The 23,645-nt window shown below is 45.0% G+C and overlaps 2 protein-coding genes across 2 annotated transcripts in view; one reads left to right on the top strand and one right to left on the bottom strand.

Annotated features, from left to right (window-relative positions):
- DPYS (dihydropyrimidinase) overlaps positions 1–3,893 on the top strand; it is a 57,673-nt gene extending 53,780 nt beyond the window's left edge. The window contains exon 10 of the mRNA XM_005879306.2: positions 2,178–3,893. Coding sequence (XP_005879368.2) covers positions 2,178–2,240 — 63 coding nt within the window. The 3' untranslated portion in view covers positions 2,241–3,893. The remainder of the gene's footprint in view (positions 1–2,177) is intronic.
- Positions 3,894–21,859: 17,966 nt separating this feature from the next.
- DCSTAMP (dendrocyte expressed seven transmembrane protein) overlaps positions 21,860–23,645 on the bottom strand; it is a 16,611-nt gene continuing 14,825 nt past the window's right edge. Inside the window, exon 4 of the mRNA XM_014550285.1 lies at positions 21,860–23,148. Within this exon, the coding sequence (XP_014405771.1) occupies positions 23,074–23,148 (75 nt within the window). The 3' untranslated portion in view covers positions 21,860–23,073. The remainder of the gene's footprint in view (positions 23,149–23,645) is intronic.

Here is a 23,645-nt window from a genome sequence, read left to right as displayed (position 1 = left end):
CAGACCTTGCTCCTTCAGATTACCACTTACTCTGATTGATGACACACACACCTTCTGAGCAGCACTTCAAAATATATGAGGAAGTGGAAAATTTGGTCTCTGAATGATTTGCCTCAAAACAAGAAAAGTTCTATTGGGACGGTATCCACAAATTACCTGAAAGATGGGGGAAATGTGTAGCTAGCGATGGACATTACTTTGAATAAAGCACTTTTGATGTTTCTCTTGAAATTATCGTGTCTTCTTTGGATTACAAAATCCGTATTATTAACCAGTTAATAGTTAATCTGTATTATTTTTAACTGGTTAATAATTAATCCGCACTACTAACTGATTAATAATTAATCCGCATTATTAACTGGTTAATATTCAATGCAGACTATTAACCGGTTAATAGTCAATCCGCATCAGTAACCGGTTAAAGTTAATCCGCATTATTAACCTGTTAATAGTTAATATGCATCATTAACCGGTTAACTATTAATCCGCATTGTCAACCGGTTAACAGTTAATCCACATTGTTAACCGGTTTGGATGATAAATTACAGGTCCAGGCTACGTTGAAAGATACATCATGCAGTTTGGCTTGAAAAATAAACCAGGAGAGAAACACAGAGACCGAAGACCTGAAAGGGCGGATGTGGACAGAGAGTGGGGCACTAAATGCGTTTCAAGTTTCGGGGTGGATGGGCTCCCAGTGACCACAATGCCCAGCGCTGGGGAGCAGAAATGGAAGGCTGGCCTTCATTTCGCCTTGTCAGAATCCTCAAGGTGATGACAGGATCTAGGCTGAAGAAAAGCACTGAGTCAGTAGAGAGCCGAAATGGCAGTCCCACAAAGCAACTAAGCAGACACAGAAAGTGGACAGGGGCTCAGACTGGTGAGCGAAGGGCAGGGGTCCTCCCACCCGAGTACGAGCGCTGGGTGTGCTCAACACTGTGTGTCAAGATTCACAGCTGTAGAGACAGTCTCTGTTTCTTTTCTTTGCTTTATCCTCTGTGCCTGGGGCTGTGTATGCGCATTAAATATCTATTGAATGAGTGAAGGAAGTGCTTTGTATCTGAGAAATCTCATGCGTCTGGGAGAGGGGTTTTATTCCCTCCATTTCATAGATGAGTGAGTAGGCTGCTGGGGAGAGGGGAGGCCTATTAGCCTGCCCATTTCCTACAGCTAGTGAATGGCAAGGCTAGAATTCTTAGGTCTGTCTTGATCCAAAACTCACATTGTTGATCCCTACAACATATTAGTTTGAGTGGTCAAAATAAGGCCTACAGGAATTTGTTATGGTTTACATACATATGATTTACCTGTACAAACAAATGTATGTAGTTGTAAAGAGCCTATTATATCATAGGCATTATTCTAACTGCTATTTATATTTAATTCTCTCCACATTTAATCCTCACAGCCACCCTATAGAGTAGGTGCTCTTCTTATCCCCAGTGTACAGCTAAGGGCACTGGAGTGCAGTGTTGAGTCATGTGCCCAGGCCATCTGGTTTCGAGCCCACGCCCTTGATCACGGTGATTTGCTACTTCTTGGCTTGTCAGTAAATTTGTGTGCGTGTTTATCAATAGTATGGTTTAGTCACTTCTCATGAGCTCCTGTGTTTATAAAGCCCAGACCTCAGCTCTCCTCACACACTGCATGAATTCTAGCTGGCCAGCCAGGGTTTGGCTGCAAAGTTGGTCGCTGGAGATGTGAGATTCTGTGGGAGGCCTGTTACACACAGTGGCAATTGGGAAAATGAGGAGAGAAAAAAAACAACATTGAAATTGCTAGAATCTGAACCGGAATGTTGAGAGTCTTAGGAGAGGTAAACAAAGCACTTTGGGAATACTGATGTCAAGAATGACCGAAAGGACAAGCTGGTACTAGAACTCAGAAGGGTGTGAGGATAAGGCAGAGGCTCCGGGGAAAGTTGCAGTGGAAAGAATGATCATTTCAAAGTGCTCCCTGGGCCTTTGTCTGATGCAGATGAACTCCGGCAAAGAGTGGGCGACGCAGGTACTGGAGGTTGCTGGGCATTTCTGTGAAAGGGCAAGGGTTGGGAGACACATGATAAGTTCATGAGATTTCTTTTTGGTCTAACAATTTATGAAGGGAGCTGCACTTAGCTTTGAATTCAAGAAGTCAATAAACAAGTCACAAGAGAAAAACGAAATGTTCTTTTTCAGACTTGCACACCTACCCCCGTGGAGCGTGAACCCTATAAGGGAGAAGTTGTCCTCCTGAAATAGACACAAAAGACTCCACTGCTGGGACCAGGAAACAGACCTACCCCTCACTGTGCTGTTGGTAAGGGACGGTGGACAAGGAAAGTATTCCAGCATGACAACATCTGAAATTAGCATCTCTCTCTCCATGACCATTTGAAGAGTTCATGGTCAAGGTCAAAGGCTTCAAAGGGACATGAGACTCAAGGACAGTTTAGCCAAGGGAAGAATGATAAAAGACCTCTTGATGCAGAACACTGAGATGAGCCTCCAGATTGAAGGAGGCCTTGGGCCAGCTAGAGATTTATTCTCTGAGATGTTAGGAAGTAGTCACCAGAGCCATGGAGAATCCAACGTGAGCAAGAAGCGGTAGCTGGTGACACAGTAGACCTGTCATTGAGGAAAGTTGGCACCACTTAAAACAGGGAGGACAATTTCATGGTCAAAATTTATAATTTGATTTAAGACTTTATCTGGAAAAGATAAATCTTCATATTGTGAAGGCAAATATATTCTAGAACTTGAAGTGAATGAAAAATGAGTCATGTGGCTTTGGGGGGTATAATTTTTCAGGAAAATTATTTGATAGTATGTGATATATTTTATTTCACACATAATTTTTGGAATAATATTATAGATATGGTCATTTTTTGGAAAAGAAAATATTTTAGTGCTTCATCAATTTTTCTCTTAGTATTTTGACATCCAGAACTTTCTTTTTTAAAGTATCTTGCACATTTTCTTTTTCTCTCTCTCTCTTTTTAGTAGTTTTCTGGTCTTGCAAAGCCAGGTATCTATTTGACAGTGGCTTTGCTGTGACTTAAGCAGCTCTCTAACGTATCTTCCACTAACTTCATGAAACCAACACATTTTCTCAGTTTTGCAATTTCACTAGACTAAATTGTTAAAGCTTGTGATACATTTTCAGATGTTCCAGAACAGTGCAATCTTCAAAACTCTTACATAAAAGGTTGACATGATGGATAGATGTTTGTGTTCATTAGGGACACTGTCGGAGGAGTAGTGTTGTACACCCCCAGTTAGCCTACACATTTGCACATGATGATAACCCAAACTTCCCTCCACAAAACCCATGACTTGAGCAACGCAGCTTTGTGCACTCTGGGCTGTGATCGCATTACTGAGGGTCCTGAATCTTTCTCAATGCTATGTAGCCAAACTTTTCAGCTTTTTTTTGTCATTCCCTAACTATTGAAATTATCCTGGCAATCCAGGAAGACTGTGTCAAAAATTCGGAGGAAGATTTAGCAGGAGGAAGAAAGTGTATTGAATGCTATGACCTGCTTTTGCAGCATTGGCAGGAGCAGGGTTAGTGTTTACTTTTATTATAGCATTTCTGGAGGGTTAGGCCTGCGCTCCGCATCTGTTTGTGAGAGCGAATGTTTTGCTGAGTTCCTTTTATTCGGTTCAAAAGCAAAGTCAGAGGAAAGGATGCTGCTGTTCCCATCACAGTTAACCGCTGTCAGCCATGGGAAGCCAGCCTCATCTCAACTCCCCGAGAGCCTTTTGAAAGAATAATCGCTCTAGGCCTCTTTGGTTTCCTTTCAGAAGCAATCACGGTGGGTCTCACTGTGACTTTGCTGCTATGTAAGATGGAAGACATAAATGAATGTTATTGTGATGGAAAGTCTGTGTGAAAATTCACTGATGATACTTCAAAACGTCATCTTTGCTTGTACCAGATTTCTTACTGTGAATTTCTAAAGATCACTTTTTTTTGTTTGTTTAAAGTTTTTTTCAATGGAGGCATTTGTTTAAAAATAGCAAACTGTGATCTTACATTCTGTTGTCATTAATAAACATTTAGGTCTTCATTGTATATCCTGTGGTCTGCGGTATGTGTGTCCTTTTCTAGTGAGTAGCATGGGGACTCTGGGAGGTTGTTTTTTGATTCAAAAGCATAATTTCCTGTGTGACATTTGCTTCAGCAACTCCTGGAAATTAGGTCCCTCAGCAAACACCATGTAATCAAACTGGATACTCAACCTTAGGATAACCCCAAGGTAAATGATCCAGTCACACTGACGAAGGCAGGATCTGAGAGAATTCGGTGGAATCAAAATGGCCTGAAGATGCCCTATCTTCCCTCTGCTGCCTGGTCTGCACTGGGACCACCCTTCTGTGTGTGCAGAGAAGCTGAGCTACATTTCTTCTCCTATGACCTAGGTGAACTGGTCAAGAGGGATTATTTATTTATTTTTATTTTCAAAAAATATATTTCTGTTGATTTCAAAGAGGAAGGGAAAGGGAGAGAGAAATAGAAACATCAATGATGAGAGAGAATCATTGATCAGCTGCCTCCTGTACACCCACACTGGGGATCAAGCCTGCATCCCAGGCAATTGACCTGTGACCTCCTGGTTCGTAGGTTGATGCTCAACCACTGAGCCACACTGGCCAAGCAAGAGGAATTTTTTTAAAAATGTGGATCAGGGGAAAACTCAGGGCAATTATGCTCTCATTGCAGGCCCATTGGCCCCTGACTCACTCACTGAGATCAGGGTGCATTGGCACATTGGACAAAGGGGACTAGGAATAGGGTAGTAGGAATCCAGCTACTCGGCTGTAATTTGTATTGAACACACGGGAGAAAGGACAGTGAACTACACCTAAGGGAGAACCACGGCTCTTTTTTTCTCGGGGACGAAATACCTTAAAATGCTTGATTCCTTTTCTCTCTGCTTCGGTTGACAATAGAAACTCTGCAAGAAGACGACTGAATCCTCAAGAAAAAAATAATTAAATTGCTTTCTTATTTAGAAGCCACTTCTCACTCATCCTTTAGTATTCAGCTGAAATATCACCCCCTCTCTGAGGCATTTCTAGCTCTAACAGGACGGGGTACATCCCACTTTTATGTTCCTCCATAGCAGGGCCCACCAACCCCCCATCACAGCACCATCATCCCATTGTATAACTGACCTGCTTTACTGTCTGTCTCCTCCAGGGAACTGACAGCTCATGCAGGGCAGGGCTTGTCTGGTTCACAATTATTTCCCCAGCAGGTAGCTGAGGGTCTGGCAATTGATTGGCATTCAATGGATACTTCATTTTTAAATAGAGGAGTAGGTGGAGGAGTTCCTACTGAGCTCCTATATTGGTTAGTAAGAGATGATGTTAGTAAGCATTCTTGACAAAAATGGATACAAATATTATGGAGCATTTTGGTGTAAGAAAGCTCTAAATGTGGTTCTCACAACCTTCTGGCCCTTTAAATACAGTTCCTCATGTTGTGACCCAACCATAAAATTATTTTCATTGCTACTTTATAACTGTAATGTTGCTACTGTTATGAATCGTAATGTAAATATCTAATATGCAGGATCGTCTTAGGTGACCCCTGTGAAAGGGTCGTTCGACCGCCAAAGGGGTCTCGACCCACAGGTTGAGAACCGCTGCTCTAAATGAAGAATACAGATTCATTATCAATGTGATAGATCTATTTGGGAGGATGAAGTAGCTATAGGATTCTGCACTAACAGAGTCATCTGAAATGATTATGAAGACCCCTTTAGTGCTTTTATTAGGCTTTGTCACAAATTTTGCAGAAACATAGCCTAAGTGATGGTATATAAGGCAATAGGAGAGCATGATTTAAGCTATTAATATCTTTTTCAGGATCACCTCTGGTATACGGAGTAAAATCTCTTTGTCACAGCACAACTGCACTTTCCAGGCCTGGACCAAGGATAGATGGACTGAGTGGCGTTCCTTCTCCACAGTCGCCTTCCATTGCCTCCTTCCTCTCATGTACTGGGGAGAAAAAAAAAGTGGGGGCTCTAAACTTCTATTTATTAGCTGTGAGGCCTTGAGTAATTTTTTTTAAAAGTATTTTTTATCGATTTCAGAGAGGAAGGGAGAGGGAGAGAGATAGAAACATCATTGATTCAGAGAGAATCATCCATCATGCCCTCTCCTGCACGTGCCCTCCAGCCATCGGGGAAATGAACTTGAAGCAGTGTCAAGCCCATTCCTGGGCTTTCTCACATCCGTCAGCTCCTCTTGCCATCGGCTCTCCGCATGATATAGAGGGGGGTTGACTCCATCACCCAGTGTCAGTCCCAGCTCTGTACCATTTGCTTGTGTGGCTCCTGCAAGTCACAGTCTGCTCTACACCTCGTACTGTTATGAATCGTAATGTAAATATCTGATGTGCAGGATGGTCTTAGGCGACCCCTGTGAAAGGGTCGTTCGACCGCCAAAGGGGTCTCGACCCACAGGTTGAGAACCACTGCTCTATATGAAGAATACAGATTCATTATCAATGTGATAGATCTATTTGGGAGGATGAAGTAGCTATAGGATTCTGCACTAACAGAGTCATCTGAAATGATTATGAGGATCCCTTTAGTGCTTTTATTAGGCTTTGTCACAAATATTTTGCAGAAACGTAGCCTAAGTAATAAAATAAGGCAATAGGAGAGCATGATTTAAGCTATTAATATCTTTTTCAGGATCACCTCTGGTATACGGAGTAAAATCTCTTTGTCACAGCACAACTGCACTTTCCAGGCCTGGACCAAGGATAGATGGACTGAGTGGCGTTCCTTCTCCACAGTCGCCTTCCATTGCCTCCTTCCTCTCATGTACTGGGGAGAAAAAAAAAGTGGGGGCTCTAAACTTCTATTTATTAGCTGTGAGGCCTTGAGTAATTTTTTTTAAAAGTATTTTTTATCGATTTCAGAGAGGAAGGGAGAGGGAGAGAGATAGAAACATCATTGATTCAGAGAGAATCATCCATCATGCCCTCTCCTGCACGTGCCCTCCAGCCATCGGGGAAATGAACTTGAAGCAGTGTCAAGCCCATTCCTGGGCTTTCTCACATCCGTCAGCTCCTCTTGCCATCGGCTCTCCGCATGATATAGAGGGGGGTTGACTCCATCACCCAGTGTCAGTCCCAGCTCTGTACCATTTGCTTGTGTGGCTCCTGCAAGTCACAGTCTGCTCTACACCTCGTGTCTGCGAGATGTGGCTGGCTCTGTAGGCAAGTGCACAAGGGCAGGGACTCTGGAATCAAATTGACTGGGTTCAAAACTTGCTTCTGTCACCACCTGTGCAACATAGGCAAAATTCTTAAAGTCTCCCAGCCTCTAGTGTCCCACCTGTAAAATGGGAGAATAAAAACACTTACTTAGAGTTTGGGGGAGAATGAAATGGAATAAGACGTAAGCATTTAACACTGTGCTGAGTGCAAAATAAGCCCTCAATCAGCTATCGGTATTTCTTTGCACTTGACCTCTTTATTGCTCTACGCTGAGGCAGAATGAAGCCGGCTAACGCCACCTGAGGAATTTCCATCTCCTCTGGGTCACACTTCATGGCCATTGTTGCTCAATAGTACAATTACAAAACCACTCGCCCGGCTGGCGTGGCTCAGTGCTTGAGCGTTGACCTATGACTCAGAAGGTCACGGTTCAATTCCTCGTCGGGTCATGTGCCCAAATTGCAGGCTTGATCTCTAGTGTGGGGCATGCAGGAGGCAGCCTATCAATGATTCCTGTTTATCATTGATGTTTCTATCTCCCTCTCTGTCTCCCTTCCTCTCTGAAGTCAATATGTTACAGAAAACCGGAGAAGAACCAAGCAACGCTTAGAGAGATGGAGTTACATTTATTATTATTACACGCACGGGCCCAGAGGAAAATGTCTCTCAAATTCTGGGCCCCGTCACACAGTAAGTTTCTTGTATTTATACCTTTTTACCTTCTTTGTCTCCCAAATATGGGGTTTTTCCGGTTCCCTTTGCAAGTTCTTAAAGGGCCCTATGTGCTGGGGCTTTGAGATCTCAACCAAAGGCTTGGCCTGGTGCCAGCACTGATAACTTCGTCTGGGGAAGGTTTAATGGCCTCTCGGATATGGGACTAGTCTTATTTTCCTTATTATTTAAGCCAGCAAGCATTTACAGAAGCCAGAAATAGCAGGGTTAAAATTTCAAACAGCAGTTTTTATATAAGATGGATGCTTCAAATAAAATATATCTAAAAAAACAAAAACCAACAAACCACAAAAATCAACCTCAGTAAGAAGACGCTCAGGCAGGTCTTTTATTCAAGCAGGGAAAATGAGGAACAGGAACAGGGAAGACATTAAGACCACACTCAACAGTGACAGGAAGGGCAGAGGGGAACACCAGCCTCTGGGCCTGTGGTCCAAAGCTCTGCTCTTCAACCTGAGCTATAAGACAGGAGAGAATGCATCCAGCCCTCTAACTGCAGAAAGCTTCGGTGTCATTGGTGATGTGTGCCGGGCACTGAGCTAGATGTAGAGGGGAGTTGGTATGGGGGAATCTGGCCATGGAGGGCCCGCTCAAAGTCCCTAGGACTAGACCGACGAGGAAACCAGGGGGTCCAGGGCAGTGTGGTGAGGACTGTGGCAGGGGCTGGGTGCTTTGGAGCAGAGAGGGAGGATGTCAGTCAAAGGTCCTCCTGAACCCCCTCCCTCTTCTGGATCTTCTTCGCCCACCTCTCTTCCTCTGCCCTCCCTCCTGAAGTTTCCTCCAGCTCGACAACTCTTGCGTCATGTTGCAGTTTTACTCAGACCCACACCCAGGAAAAACACTCGCATTTGTCACAGTGATTATTTTGCACACGCTGGGGTTGTCTTCTCCATAGCATCTCCTCATTGCCAAGACCCAGATCTCTTGCTTTCTTTTTATCCCTTGTCGCAACCTTGATGGGTACATTGACCACTGTTCCCAAGTGTCCAACACAGTACCGGGCACATAGTAGGAGGTGAGAAAAAGCTTGTTGGATAAACACATGTCAACAATGAATCATAATAAAACAACTGGTGTAATTAACAGAGACCTCTTGAGAATAGAACCAACCCTTGCCTTTTGGAGAGTGGGGGTCCTTTTAGGTTTTGTTGTGCTTTGGGGATGAAAAGAAGGTGGGGGGGGGCACATGGCCATAAGTCAATGGTAAGTATTACAGTGCCCCCTGTTTCCATGTCTATTCCAAGCCTCAACGCAATTCTTGACTTTCACAGTCTGTCCTCTGAGCTTCTAAGGCATATAGTACATAGTTCTGATAACTATGGGTCATGAGTATTCTGGGAAAGTTTGGAGTTCTAATCTCCCATCGCACTGTCCCCATCAAAGCCCTTGACGGAGCCTCTGACAGGGTTGAGTTTGAGCAAATAAAGTCATCCGTCACGCACCCCTGTCATTGCCCCTGCGACGTGCCAGTCTCCCTACCTGGACTCTGAATTCCTCCACCCAGATACCATGTCTTATTCATCTTTATATCCCCAGAGCCTCGCATGAGGCCCGGCCAAGAGCAGGCACAGCTGTGGGGGACAGTTTGCAGGTCCTCAATAAGTTAATGAAATCGTCATAGGACCTGCCAATTCTATTCCTAGGTCATGCAATTGACAATAGGTGTTCACAAATGCTTATGATAGCATGATTCATAATAGCAAAAATATGGAAGCAAACCAAATGTTAAGTAAAGGCAGCCAGACACAAAAACCACCTATTGTGTGATTCCATTTAGAGGAAATATTCAGAGTAAGTAAATCCATAGAGACAAAAAGCAGATTAGTGGTGGCCAGGGGTTGGGGCAAGGGAGGAAAAGAGAGTGACTGCTTTGGGGGATGATAAAAATGTTGGGAAATTAGAGAGTGGCGACAGTTGCACAACACTGTGAATGTATGAAAAGCCACTTTAAAATGGCTACACGGGTAAATTTTATGTTGCATGTGTATTTCACCATAATAAAAAAACTTTTTTAAAAAAGGAGTAGGCACATATAACCATTTTCAAATAAGTTGGTTAATGTGAGGGACTTGGGAGCTAGGGTGGTTGGAAAATTTGAAGGAAAGGTGGAGAGAGCGGAGTTGAAAAGCAAATGTCTCCCAGTGCAATGCCTCACTCTAAGGGGCGCAGCTGCAGCCCCTCCACTCTCCTCCCAGCGCTGAAAAACCAAGTCCTTCCGATGAGCAGAGAGGGACTGAGAAATGCTTAGAGATTATGACTCAGCAATAGTCACTGTGAAAAAGTGCTGGCTGGTAATGGAACCAGTTTCATTATCCTGAGTTGTTATAACAGATTTCCCCCCACCCCATGCTCCGTCTTTACTGCCTCTGGAGTCACCCACTTTCCCACTCTGCCCACGGAAACCCTGGGAGGGTTTCTGGGAACCCCCTGGGCCTGGGAACCTCCGGGAAGTGACTTTGCTCAGGGTCATGGGACGTGACCACAGCGTTAGATGTGCGCTGAATAGGCCCCTGAGATCCTGCCCAAGGGCCTGTCCTCTCCACTGTCCTCTGTTCCTTTCCAGCTGTGTGACCTTGGGCCAGTCACTCAACCTCTCTGAGCTGCAGTTTCCTCACCTGGAAGTGGTAACATTCACAGTCTGGAAGCAGGGCTATTGCGAGGCACACCCGAGATCAGTGGCTGACATTGGTGTGCAGCCTGTCAGATGCCAGACACAGGTAAGAGCCAGCTCATTGTCAGAGCGGATTAAAGGGCCAGGCTTCAGATTCTCCGGCCAGGAGGCCATAGGCCACAGGTTTAACCACGCTAAGCTTCGGGCGTCTCCTGGGTAAGTGGGGACCGTAGCACCGTCATCAGAAGCTTGTGGTGAGGTTCGGATGAGGGGGCGCTTGGGAAGCAGCCAGCACAGAGCTGGAAGGAGGGAGCGGTAGGTAAATGACAAGTTTTGCAGCCAGCTCCATTTCCCTGCGTCACTGCCGGCCCTGGGGAAGGGACTGCGGGAAGAACGCCAGTCAGCGCCGCCTCCCACACACCCCGGTTCCTGTCCGTCCCTGTCCTGTTGAGCAAGATTCCAGCTGGGCCTGTCGCAGACTCAGGCTCGCTTGGGCACTGCGCCCCCCGCCGAGCTGAGCACCCCAGGCTGCAGATTGAGGGCCCGGCAGGGGGCGGGGCAGCCCCACCAGCCCGCTGCCCTGGTCCCAGGCCTGGAGCTCGCTAGACGCCCTTTGGCACCGCAGCCAGACGGCCTGAGAGTTAGTGTTCTCCATCTCCCATCCCCGCTCCAAGCTCTGAGTTCTTTTCTTAAGTGGTTCGCAATACTCAGAGTTGCTTTACACCCTATGGCCAACTCACTGTACAGAATTCTCCAGTCCTGGGAATTCTGGTAACGAGGCGGCTTGCTTTCCCCATTCTGAAGCACGCACCCCGCTCATCAGTACTTACTGGCCCTGCTCAGGTCTGCTGGGAGGGGAGGGGAGGGGTGTGCAGGCAGAGGAGTCTAGAAGGTACTAGGCTTCTGCGGACTCTGCGTGTGGTCTATGCAGGAAGCGCTGGGATTTCAGGAGGTCCTCAATGAAAGCTTTTTTGGTTGTGGTTGTTTGGTTTTTTCCTTTCCTTTCTTTTCTTTTCTTTTTTTAAATTTTCTTTAATGAAGGGGAAATGGAGCCTCTTGAATCTTAACTGAAGGATCCTAGAATCTACCATTATGCCCCTGGATCTACTGAGAAAGGGGGAAATGAAATTCTTTAAAGGCCACTGGCTTTACACGAGAAAGGAAGCCCCACAGAGCAGGAGTGAGGCGTGGTGTGGGCAAAGGTCAAAGCCCCAAAGGCAGTGCCACGTGCACCACAGGGCACAGGGAGCCCCGAGCCTGGCGTGAGAAGAGGGCCTCCATCGCTGCTCCCAGGCTGTGTGGCCTGGGGAAAGTCCCACAGCCTCTCTGACCCTCAGTTTCTTGATCCGTGAAATGAAAATGGTAATACCACCCTGTTTACTCTACTGCGAAGTTTGTGAACAACCAAACAATGTGCACGTAACGAGTAGAATATGATTATGTCAGTGTCGTGCTCAAAACGTTGGTTACTCTGGAAAGTTAATTTGTAGTAGGAAATTCAGAATCAAAGAAAGTATAAAGGCCATTGGAGATTTAAAAATAGATTGATGAGATCATGGTAATAGCAGAAGGGCACTTTTGAGGGGAGGGTGCCAAGAAACAGAGAGAAGAGCTGAGACCTCAACAAGTGGGACCTCAACAAGGATCCTGGGTTTGATTCCGGTCAAGAGCACGCACCTTGGCTCGGGGCAGGGGGAGCCGTCAGGCCCCCGTGGAGGAAGCTGGGGTTTGCTCACTGATGTGCTGAGTAATGGGGTTGGGGAACAGTCCATGATGTGAGTGCTTTCTGTGAGTCATTGTACCATCCATACTGAAGGTCACATGCAAAAGCCGGAGCCAGGAACAGGCATGCCAGCCGAGGCTAGGACTGTGTCCAAGAACCCGTGGAGAAGATGCGCTGGCCCAGGAGGGTGGTGAAATGAGTTGGACACTCCAGGCAAGTTCAGAGAAAGCCCAGCGAGAGGCCATGGAGGAGGTCAGAAGGAGCACTCAGCTGTCTGGGCAGAGGGGATGGCCAGCAAGCGTAAGGACCCAACCCGAGGATGGGGTTGGAGGCCAAAAAGAGCAAGAAGTTTGGAAGGAGCTGAAATCCATGGCAGGGTGGTGAGGATGCTACTCAGGATGCTACTCAGCCCTGAAGGGAACCTGCCAGGCCCCTGGCATAGGGTCAGAGCTGCAGGGCAAAGGGAGTATTGATTCCCAGGAGTGAGACACCTGGATTGTGTCTTGGTCTTGCTCCTCCAGAGAGAAGTTAGGGACCGCAGGCTCCGTGTGAGATGGAGCTATGTCTCATTCCTCTCTGTAGCCTTACTGCCCAGCACAGAGCCTGGTGTTCAGAGGGTACCCAGTCAGTGTGCTTTGGAATGAACCAACAAATGGATGGCAAATTAATACAGTCACGTTTAAAATACCAACATGTTTTGAACTTTATTTCTCTTTTTAGTGACTCTTGGCAGACTTTGCCTTCTTTCTAGTGCCGGATAGCTAATGTGGACAGCACCTCATTGTCCCTCCTGAGACCCCTGGCCACTGACCACGTCTCGGGTCTCCGTCCCTTCTCTTTATATTGTGTATGTTCTCGAGATGACTGTGCTCCATTTAGTGGCTTGTTTCCATGACAACTTGTTCCTTCATACCGTCTAGTTCCCAGGCATTGCCTACTGTACCTTATTCAGTTCCCAGCCTTGCTTACATCCTGTCCTGATACAGAATGTCTTCCATTAAGGGAACATCATCTTCTCAGAAACTAACTTTAAAAATGTAATTAAACAGATTATGGCATGTCGGATGTTTTTTTTCAACTAGAAGTAAAAAATTTCTCCACCACTTCCTTGCCAAGAAACACATTTCCTTGTCAGCTGTTTTCATCGACTCTTTTCAAAACTTTTTGTCTGCACACGTATTGAAAGCCAGCCTTTAGGACAGGGGTGGGTAAACTTTTTGACTCGAGGGCCACAATGGGTTCTTAAACTGGACCGGAGGGCCGGAACAAAAGCATGGATGGAGTGTTTGTGTGAACTAATATAAATTCAAAGTAAACATCATTACATAAAAGGGTACGGTCTTTTTTTTTTTTAGTTTTATTCATTTCAAACGGGCCAGATCCGGCCCACGGGCCGTAGTTTGCCCACGGCTGCTTTAGGAGAAGCATTTGGCTCCCAACATAATTTGGCTCTCAAACTTTCACCCACTCTCGTGGACTCCACCCCCTGCTGGCCACTGCCACGATCACAGTGCCGCTGTCTCACCTTCCATACTGAAGATCTGAACCATCTCCAAAAAGAGTTGTGACACACGACTCACTTTTATTTTACTGTTAGTTTTGTCAATCTCGTCCAAATGTGCTTTTAGGACTCCCAACATGGTTTTCATCACGTTACTGAAGAAGGATCCATCTGACCCATCCTTGGAACTCATCTTGCTCCACTCCTTGGGTGCATCTTGACCACAGTCTCTTCCTCAGCAATAAAACTTGTGAGACTATTAGGAAAGTACTCAGAAAGGGCCAACGAATGCCGGTTGAGGATCATCTCATCTTTCTTCTCAAGATGGACATTCACATCAGCTGCCAGAACTCTACCACGCCCCTTGTGGCCAGCTGTGGATAGGCTTGTCCTTGGTCCAGCAACCAGACCTATCCATCACTTGAGGCCATTCACCACCGACCACCCCTGCCTTCCAATGAAGCACCACATTGGTCCAGGCATTTGGTATCTCACTTTTAAGGCCTCTCGCAACTCAATTCAGTGTACTGCTGAGGTGTCCTGGCTGGATCCGTCCCTCAGTGCTCAGAGAGCTTCTACATAGCGACCATTTATTGTGGCTGAGGTGTAACGCCAAGTTCCTTAGAACAGCTTCCCTCTGACTGTGCATCAAAAATCCAATTTTGATTTCTCCTGCCCTTCTCATGCCTGCATTTAGAGCTAACATACACCAGAGGATATGGAAAGCTCATCCTATCTGTGCAGCTATACCATGACTAAGAAATATTTTCTAAAGAGTTAGTCTGGCCCTAGCCGGATTGGCTCAGTGGATAGAGCGTCGGCCTGCAGATCAAAGGGTCCTGGGTTTGATTCCGGTCAAGGGCACATACCTTGGCTGCAGGCTCCTCGCCAGCCCGGGCCTTGGTCAGGGCTCATGCAGGAGACAACCAATCAATGTGTTTCTCTCACATTAAAGTTTTTCTCTGTCATTCCCTCTCTCTCCCACTCTCCCTAAAAAACCAATGGAAAAATATTCTCGGGTGAGGATTAACCAAAAAAAAAAAAGAGTTAGTCTGCATACTGTACATGGGGGAATTCGTGTGGGGGAAAGTCTTTGCTGGCCGTTCACTATACTGGGTTGAATTGTTTCCCTCCAAAATTATGTTCAAGCCCTAGTCCTCAGTACCAGCAAAGGTGATCTTATTTGGAAAGAGGATCTTTGCAAGTGTAATTAAGTTAAGATGAGGTCCTACTGGATTGGAGTGGGCCTAATCCAACCACTGCTGTTCTTACATGAAGAGAGAATATTGACACAGGAGAACGAAGCCTGGCATGTGAAGACGAAGGCAGAAGTTGGAGTTATGTTGCCATAAGCCACAGAAAGCAAAGGCTTGCCAGCCAGCACCAGAAGGGAGAAGAGACAAGGAAGGATTCTGCCCTAGAGACTTTGGAAGGAGCCCAGCCCTCCCGACACCTTGAATGCTGCTTCTAACCTTTACAGCCAAAGAACTTTGAGGCCCTGAGAGATGAAGCTGTGTAACCACCGTTCCAGGGCTAGCAAAGGGCAGAGCCAAACTCAGAATCCTGTGCTCTTTCCAAATGAGAAATCAAGAACTGGAAAAGTGGGAGCGCTTAGACCTAAGGAGGTAGGTTTTTTAGAACCCCACTTCATAGCTGGGAACACACACGTTTCCCAAAGGAGAATGTATGGGGATCAGGATTCAATCTCTACTCTAGTTTTCAAAATTAATATTTGAATTCATCCTGAACATTTAAAGATTGGGCACGTTCCTATAAACACCTAGGTGCCTGGCTATTTCAGGAAATGTCAGCTGATCTGTGAGAAAGTGAATAAAAGCTGCCCCCATTTCACGCTCAGGCTGGGCAGCCCCATCTACCTGGCCAGCTGCACAATTTATATGATCTACATGCCCCCGTGGGCCCTGGAGTTTGCAACCCCGGGGAAGGGCAGAGGCCCTGAGCCTGGGGGTGAGAGTTGTAATGTCAGGGGGTGAAGAAGCCAACCAAGGAACCCCGAGACAAGCAGGGCTGGGGAGCCCAGGTCATGGAAACAAAAGTCTTGACCAAAAATTCAGGGACAGAGTTTCCATCTGTTTTCAGGTGAAGTGGCAGGGTATGGAAACCGGAAAACAAAAAAAAGGGAAGGTGGGGGGTGTCAACCCTCCAGTACTGCACAGTGGTGATGACTTAGGCAAAACATCTTCTTTCCTATTTTTAACTGGAGCACAGAAGCTGCGTCAGAGGACTGGCTGCTGACTCACCCAGCTGAGGAGCCTTTCTCTGAATTGCACAAATGCCATCGACACAGGCTGCAGAGCTTTGGAGAAGCAAAGACAACAACGCCTGCGCACAGGGCAGTCGTAGAGCGCTCTGAGTGGGAGCTCGGTGTTCTGGGCCACGGCTTTCTGGAAGTTGTCTAGGATCTCATGGTTGAATGATGCAGATGCTCAAAGGGAAATCATTTATCTGTTTGAGCTGAATTAGTAACCCCATGACACTGTTGCCCTCTAAAGCTTAGCGAGGACTGGTTTCCAGTGTGATGACATGGAGAATTGAGACAATTTTCAGCAAGACTATTTTCTAGTTGTATACATATCCCCGCACCGGGAGTAGACAGATCCAAGAACAAAGGGTTCTGAATGCTTTATGGGCAAGAAGCACGTTGTGACAATGGCGGGACTTGAGTGTCAGCAGAGACCGCGGCGGTCAAAGCAGGCAGCCCTCCCCACGTTGCTGAGGGGGAAATGGAGCTGTTGCGGTTGCATGAGGCCCTGCTCCAGCCCCCGGGGCCTCACCGCTTCAGTGTGCCCCTGACTGCCAGCTGCCAGCCGCTGCATCTCTTTGCCTGGGGACTTTTTCAGAACCGAGGAAAGCCAGATGTGCCACGGAATGAACACCACCCAGAGGCAGCAGCAGCCCACCATCAGCAACTGGCAGGAGTTGCTGTGTAAATACCCCAGCCCCGACCCTAGGCTTGGGTTCCACAGTGGGTGAGCAGAGAGCAGGCTGCTGGCTTTGGTAGGCAACTATCTCCTTGCAAGTTAATGATATAATAATGTTGTTTTGTTTCCAGTGTGTGTGTGTGCCACATAGTTTACATATCTATATAAAATGTATATACTGTCTACATAATACTATATGTGTATATGTATGCATACTAAATAATGTAAATGTGATGTGTATGTTTATGTGTGCATATTACTTTCTATTTATGGAAAGTGATATGGTTTTTCCATTTACAATGATGTTATAAAGATGCCTTTTAGAATGAACTTGTTTAGTAAAAATGCTGAGTCGATTACAAGAACATATGGGTAAATGGTAGAGCATGACCTATGCCAAGATGGTAAGAAATCGTGGCGCTCTGTAGGAATGACTTGCGTGGCTCCTGCTTTGTTTTGCAGAACCTCAGGTGCCCCAGGAACTTCCCAGGTGGACAAGAGGAAGGAAGGCAGCCTTCAGGGCCCCCACTTGTCTCAAACAGGGCAGCTGTGTCTTTACTGGATGGGAATTGGTGATCTACAGAGTGAATTGGCCCGGCCGATGTGGTTCAGTGGTTGAGCATTGACCTATGAACCAGGAGGTCACAGTTCAATTCCCAGTCAGGGCACATGCCAGGGTTGCAGGCTCCGTCCCCAGTAGGGGGCATGCAGGAGGCGCAATGGATGATTCTCTGTCATCATTGATGTTTCTTTCTCTCTCTCCCTCTTCCTCTCTGAAATCAATAAAAATATATATTAAAGAGTGGATTGGAGGAAGGGGGTCTACAGCTAAAAAGAATAATAGATAATCAGTTTGAAAAATTCAAATGGGGTCCAACAGTCAATTGATCAAAAAATGGAGGCCCAGGGAGTTTAAATGACATCTCCCGGTTCCCACTCAGAGGTTGTGAGAGAGCCAGGACACAGTGCCATTTACAAGACTCTCGGCCATGCAGGGCTTGGTGAGGCCTTGGAGGACGGGAGGGAGTGGGTGGGAGGGAGTGGACAGGGAAAGAAGGTGAGAAGTGCTTTACGATTGAGCAGGGCCAGGAGAGCAAAAGTGTGAAGAGAATGCAGATGACTCTCCTGGTATTCAGGTGGAAACAACCTGTTGACTAAAGGGAGGGTCCGGGCAGAGGAAAAGAGAGGAATTAGGTGCGGAAATAGATGGGAGGGGAGCGGGGAATGTGACTTCACCAGGATGTGTGGGTCCAGATCTCTGAGCTGGGAAATGACACGCGAAAACCTCGCTCTGGGAGGCAGCATAATAGAGAGTAACTATGTTCAAATGTCGCTCCCAGAACACACTGTGCATAAGTTACTTAGCCTGTTGGTGCCTCAGTTTCTTCATCTTATAACAGCAATAACATCAGAACTCCCTTCATGAGGTTTTGGTAAAGATTAATGGAAATAATACACCAAAAACAGTGTCGGGTACCCAGTAAGGGCTCAATACATATGTAACAGCTATTAAGATGTTTTCTATGAAGGACTGAATTGTGTTGAGAGAAGGAAGTGCCTCAGCTTAGCTAGTTAGTAGCAGAGCCAGAATTAGATGTCCGTTCTTCTCGGTTCTAATTCAACACTCTTTTCTCTCATTGCACCATGTTTGAAAACAATGCATTCTTATTTCCTTGTTTGTATTATTAGCATTTCCACCTGCAAGTCATAGCATGCTTATCTCAGGGCAGACATACTCCCACCGTGGTTTCCTGTGGGAAAAACAATTTGGATCTATTTCTTTCCCTCCCTAATTAATATGTCACATTTAGAGTGAGTACACTGCTCACTTTGAAAAGGCAAGACTTTTTCATTTTCAGGTCTTCAGCCTCTGACACCGCAGCCTGACTTTTAACAGTATGAAATTACCTATGACCAGAGAATTTAATAAGGATTCTGATTGTTTTTGTGTCTGTAGAGAAAATAACATTTATTTTGATGAAAATGTTATCTTTTCCTTTTTTCATCTAATAAATCATTCTTATGGCCCAAGAGTTTCTGTTGTTCTTTATGATTCATTGACCAGCAATGAAAGCACAAACAAATCAAATGCTGAAACAAATCAAATGACAGACCAGTCTCCCAGAATGCAGTCTCCCAAAGACTAAGAGATGGTGGCTTCCTCAGGGATTCTGTAACCCAGCTCCTTCCTCTTTACAGATGAGAAATTAAGGTGAGAAAGGTGAAGTGATGTTTTTTACAAAGTCATTCAGCTGGTTGGTGGTACAGAGGGATTTTGAACCCATTTCTTTTCTGACTTTGAATGGATTTCTAAAAAGTCTTCCTGTATTATTAGGCAGGCCAATCCAGGTTGACACTTGTTTTTCCAAAGAAAGTTTTATTGATACACAGTTATGTTCATTAATTGCCTTGTTGTCTATGGTTGTGTTCTCACTACAGTGGCAGAGGTGAGTTCTTACAACAGAGACCCCATGGCTGCAAAGCCTGAAATATTTATTATCCATCAATTCACAGAAAAAGTTTGCCAATCCCTGGTGCGTATCAAGCCTGGTTGAAATACGATTTTTCCGCCTTGTTTTTGTTAAGAGTTAAAGAAAGTGAGGTTGGGCAGGGAACAATGGGAAAAAAAGAAGAAGAAAGAGCTGCCCTAGCCAGTTTGGCTCAGTGGATAGAGTGTCAGCCTGTGGACTCAAGCGTCCTGTGTTCAACTCCAGTGAAGGGCACATGCCAGGGTTGTGGGCTCAATCCCCAATAGGGGGCATGCAGGAGGCAGCCAATTAATGATTCTCTTTCATCATTGATGTTTCTATCTCTCCCTTCTTCTCTGAAATCAATAAAAATATATTTTAAAAAAATAATTGACGCCCTAACCGGTTTGGCTCAGTGGATAGAGCGTCAGCAAATTCAAGGGTCCCAGGTTCGATTCCGGTCAAGGGCGTGTACCTTGGTTGCAGGCACATCCCCAGTAGGAGGTGTGCAGGAGGCAGCTGATCGATGTTTCTCTCTCATCGATATTTCTAATTCTCTATCCCTCTCCCTTCCTCTCTGTAAAAAATCAATAAAATATTTTTTAAAAAAATTGACTTCGAAGGTCTTTGTCACTACTACTGACTTTGGGTGGGAAAGCTAGTTCTTACTCCCTTAGGATGAGATATGTTTATTTTTTTCTCTCTCAGGTGAATTAAAACAAAAATACTTAATGTGTGAAGATACCAACATATTCCATATTATAATTAGGATTGATTAGGTTCTAACAGAGAAAACAGCAAGTATAAAATCTAAAAAAAAAGGAAAGACAAGGTTTAACATCTTGAGTAGAATACTAAAAGAGATCTATTACTATGACGGCATTTGGAATGACTGGATCTTACTGTCAGAGAGAAGCACAACTAGAACAAATATGGAGTCGACGAGGGCATCAGAATGACACCTGGAAGACCCTGACAAAATACAGCCACCGCGTGGGGATTCATGAGATGAGAAATAGTGGCTTAGACTTTAATGCAATATCCTTTTCTAAGCCGTTACAATTAGAGGTGAAAAGGGAGCTCTATTTAATTACCTGGGGCAGTATCTTTCTGCCTCCATAAGATTAACAAAGCACATTTCACAATAGATGTCTCAAGAAATTTAACTTAACCATTCATTTAAATCTGAAGTGGATAAGCTGCAATTAAATAAGCATTTTATCTCCCAAGTTAGACTGGTCCTAATAAGCGAGTCTACATCTTGTTTTCAAGATCAAAATTGCCTTTTGTGACAGCACCTCCTTGCTGCTCATCCTTCCGACGGCGCAAGGGCAGGCTGGCCTAACGTAAGGACAGCAGGACAGAAGTCTCCAGAAGTCTCGTGAACCCTTCCAAGGCACAGGCAGTAGGAAACAAGAGAGATTCTGCTACGTCAGAACAGTGGTTATAATTTAAAGGAAATTAAACTCCCTTTACCAACCCCTCTAGTGCCCCCCTCATAGGGAAGAGGTGTAACCTGGGCATCCGTAGTAGGCAGAGAGCCTAGCCGTGGTTCCCATAAAGGCATGGCCTGCCCGGAGCTTTTGGAATTTACCAAAAGCTACTATATGTTGTCATTTACTGTCTGAGCATCTATCTGTCTTCCTGACTAGATTGGAAACATGCCAAAGGCAGGGACCGTGGTTGAGTGTATGGGTATCACCAACACCTTCTCTGTGCCCCGTTCAAAGGTTCGCTGTCGATGTTGGTGATGTTGTTCGGTAGGTAAGTTAGTTAATTCGTAGAATTTACAAAGGCAAAAGCATCCAGTTTCCTCACAAAATTGAGCAGTTGATTCTTTGTCTCAGTTAATGTGGGGAAGGTCCCGCCTCTCTAGGAGGAATAAATACAACATGAGAACAAAAATCCATACAGTGTGTTCGTTTATTAATATGTACATTTGTTTGTTTAGAAAACACAATAAAACATCAGAATATTTGAATAAGCCAAAAATGTAAATGCATATTCACCTTCTCTGATCCTGTTTTGGTTCAAACTTATGCCAATGACTCAGCATTTACCAGAGTCTGGGCTGTAGGGCTGGTCCTGAGAGATGACAATAGTTATTCCTGGGAAACCTGTTCCATGGCTCAGTAATTGGGGGAAATCCTCAGTGAAACAGGTTAAAATGAAGCCCTTAAAGTTTCTGAATTACGCCAACATACTTTATGAATTGTCAAGGTTAGAAGGCAGATGGTATGGATAGAACATCACGCAACTCCTTTTACGGAACAACTAAGGGACTAGTGTCCTGAGGAACACACTTTGGGAAATGCTGAGTCAGACACATTTCTAGTGTAGGCTCCTCCTGTTAGAGAAATTTGAAGACCTAAATCGAAAGACCTGCAGTTCTGTACAACTTCCTGGGATGCTGGTTCTCCATCTGGCTGGCCCGTTAGAATCCCCAGGAGCTTTAAGCATGACCGTGCCCAGGTCCCGCCCCAGGCCAGCTCAGTCAGGGTCTCTGAGGGCGAGATTTCTGATCTATTAAACAGGGTTGTCGTGAAACCTAAATGAGATCATATGTGTCAAATGCCTACTCAGGGACCTGAAACAACGTTTGATCTTAAAGATAGAGATAGAGATAGAGATAGAGATAGAGATAGAGATAGAGATAGATATAATCTGGGGATAGTGTCAAATTCCAATTAAGAAATGTTGAAGACACAAAAAAAAGAAAATCATAATTTGGCCATCGTGGTTTTGCGTCTCTGGATGCCAAAGTCAGAGTGGAAAGGTATGATGAGAAACAGGATGTTTGCATGGCCTTAAAGTATTTCCCCACCATATACTGATTGGATGAGACTAAGGAACCACGACAACTAAATGCGATGTGTGAGCCTGGATTGAATTAAGGACCAGAAGGGATATTAGTGGGACAGTTGGTAAAAAATTCAATAAAGTCTATACATCATACATTTTTCAATGTTATTTACTTGGTTTTGATCATTGTATCATGGTTATAAGATGTTAATATTTGGGGATGATGGGTGAAGGATAAATGGAACTCTACTATTTTATGAGTCTGAAAATTTTTCAGAATGAAAATTACAAAGAAAAAATTTAATGTTTCCTTATTTCTTCTCCATTCTGGGACTTTAGAGATACTCAACTCAATATTCCAGGAGGTTTTTCTCCTTCCTAGGTATTTAGAGTAGAGGGGAAATGGGCCCCTGTACCACAGAATATTTATTGAGTACAGTGAAAAAGAGGCCCAATGTGAATTTTAACATTTTATATGATTTTGATAAATGTGGTCCCCAAATAAATGTGGCTAGAGGACTTGGTAGAAGAGGAAAACAAACAAACAAAAAAACAGGAAAGGAGGCAGTAAGTGCTGAGGTGGTGATGAGAAGCAGTGAGGAGCTGCTGGAAATGGGTTTGGGAAACAGTTCTTGACTAAGGGGGCAGCGGGGAGAGAGACAGTTGTGGGGGTAGGGAATAGCTATGAATGCTAATGAGAAGGGCTGAGTAGGGACAGAAAAGATTAAGGAGATGTTACTGGCATTATATATATATATATGTTCTCCTTAGCATTTGCTTGTGAACCTGCAGTAGAGATGCTGATTTTTGTTTTGTTTTGTTTTTTCTTTTCTTTGAATATTACTCTATCCTGAGATTTATCCTCAAAGGGGTTAGAAAAAACATGACCTAACGGTCCTAACCATTTACCTGGTAGACCTATGGCCCTTATGAAGAAAGGTAGTTTGCCTCCCAAACCCAGACCCTTGAGGGACCAGGCCATATAGATCTCTGATGCTGGGCGTGAGCAGTGACCACAGTCAGGGACCCAAGAGCTGCTGGGAAGTGTGGCCTGGGCCTACCGTGGGGGCCTCTCATGGGTTGCTTTCACCTGCAGCATTCACTTGTTTCTTTCTAATCACTTTCAGGACCGGAAGCCAGAAATGAATCTGAAGAGACAAAAAGGTGGATGGATGAGCATTAGAGTCGCTTCAAGTGCCTCTGACATAAACTCCTCATCGTGGGGCTCCTGGTGTCAGGAAAAATTGCAGAAGACTTTGACATGGCCAGGAAAAATTATCCTGTGGGTTTCCTGCATCTTTCATAATCTGTGAGCTTTTTCCTCTTGGGTACATTGTAGATAGCTGATAGCAGCAATGCAAATAACTGATTCTTGTCCTGGACCTGCAAATACATCTTATCCTGCAGAGTACAATTGGTCCTCCCATCGCCCTTGGGGAAGAAATCAGTTTCGCATCTCTGAAGCAAATCCCATTTTGGTATTCCTGATGGCCTGTATATGTGTGTGCTTTGAATTGGTTGGAATTTTTTTACTGTTTCCTCTTTAATTAACAACTTAAAAAAATCTTTGACAAGCGCTTATTTTATATGTATATGAAAGTCATTATGTTACCATATATGTATATAAACATACATGTATATCATA

Source organism: Myotis brandtii, unplaced genomic scaffold, assembly GCF_000412655.1.
Source record: "Myotis brandtii unplaced genomic scaffold, ASM41265v1 scaffold59, whole genome shotgun sequence".
NCBI lineage: Eukaryota > Metazoa > Chordata > Mammalia > Chiroptera > Vespertilionidae > Myotis > Myotis brandtii.
This window is presented reverse-complemented; position numbering and strand designations above follow the sequence as displayed.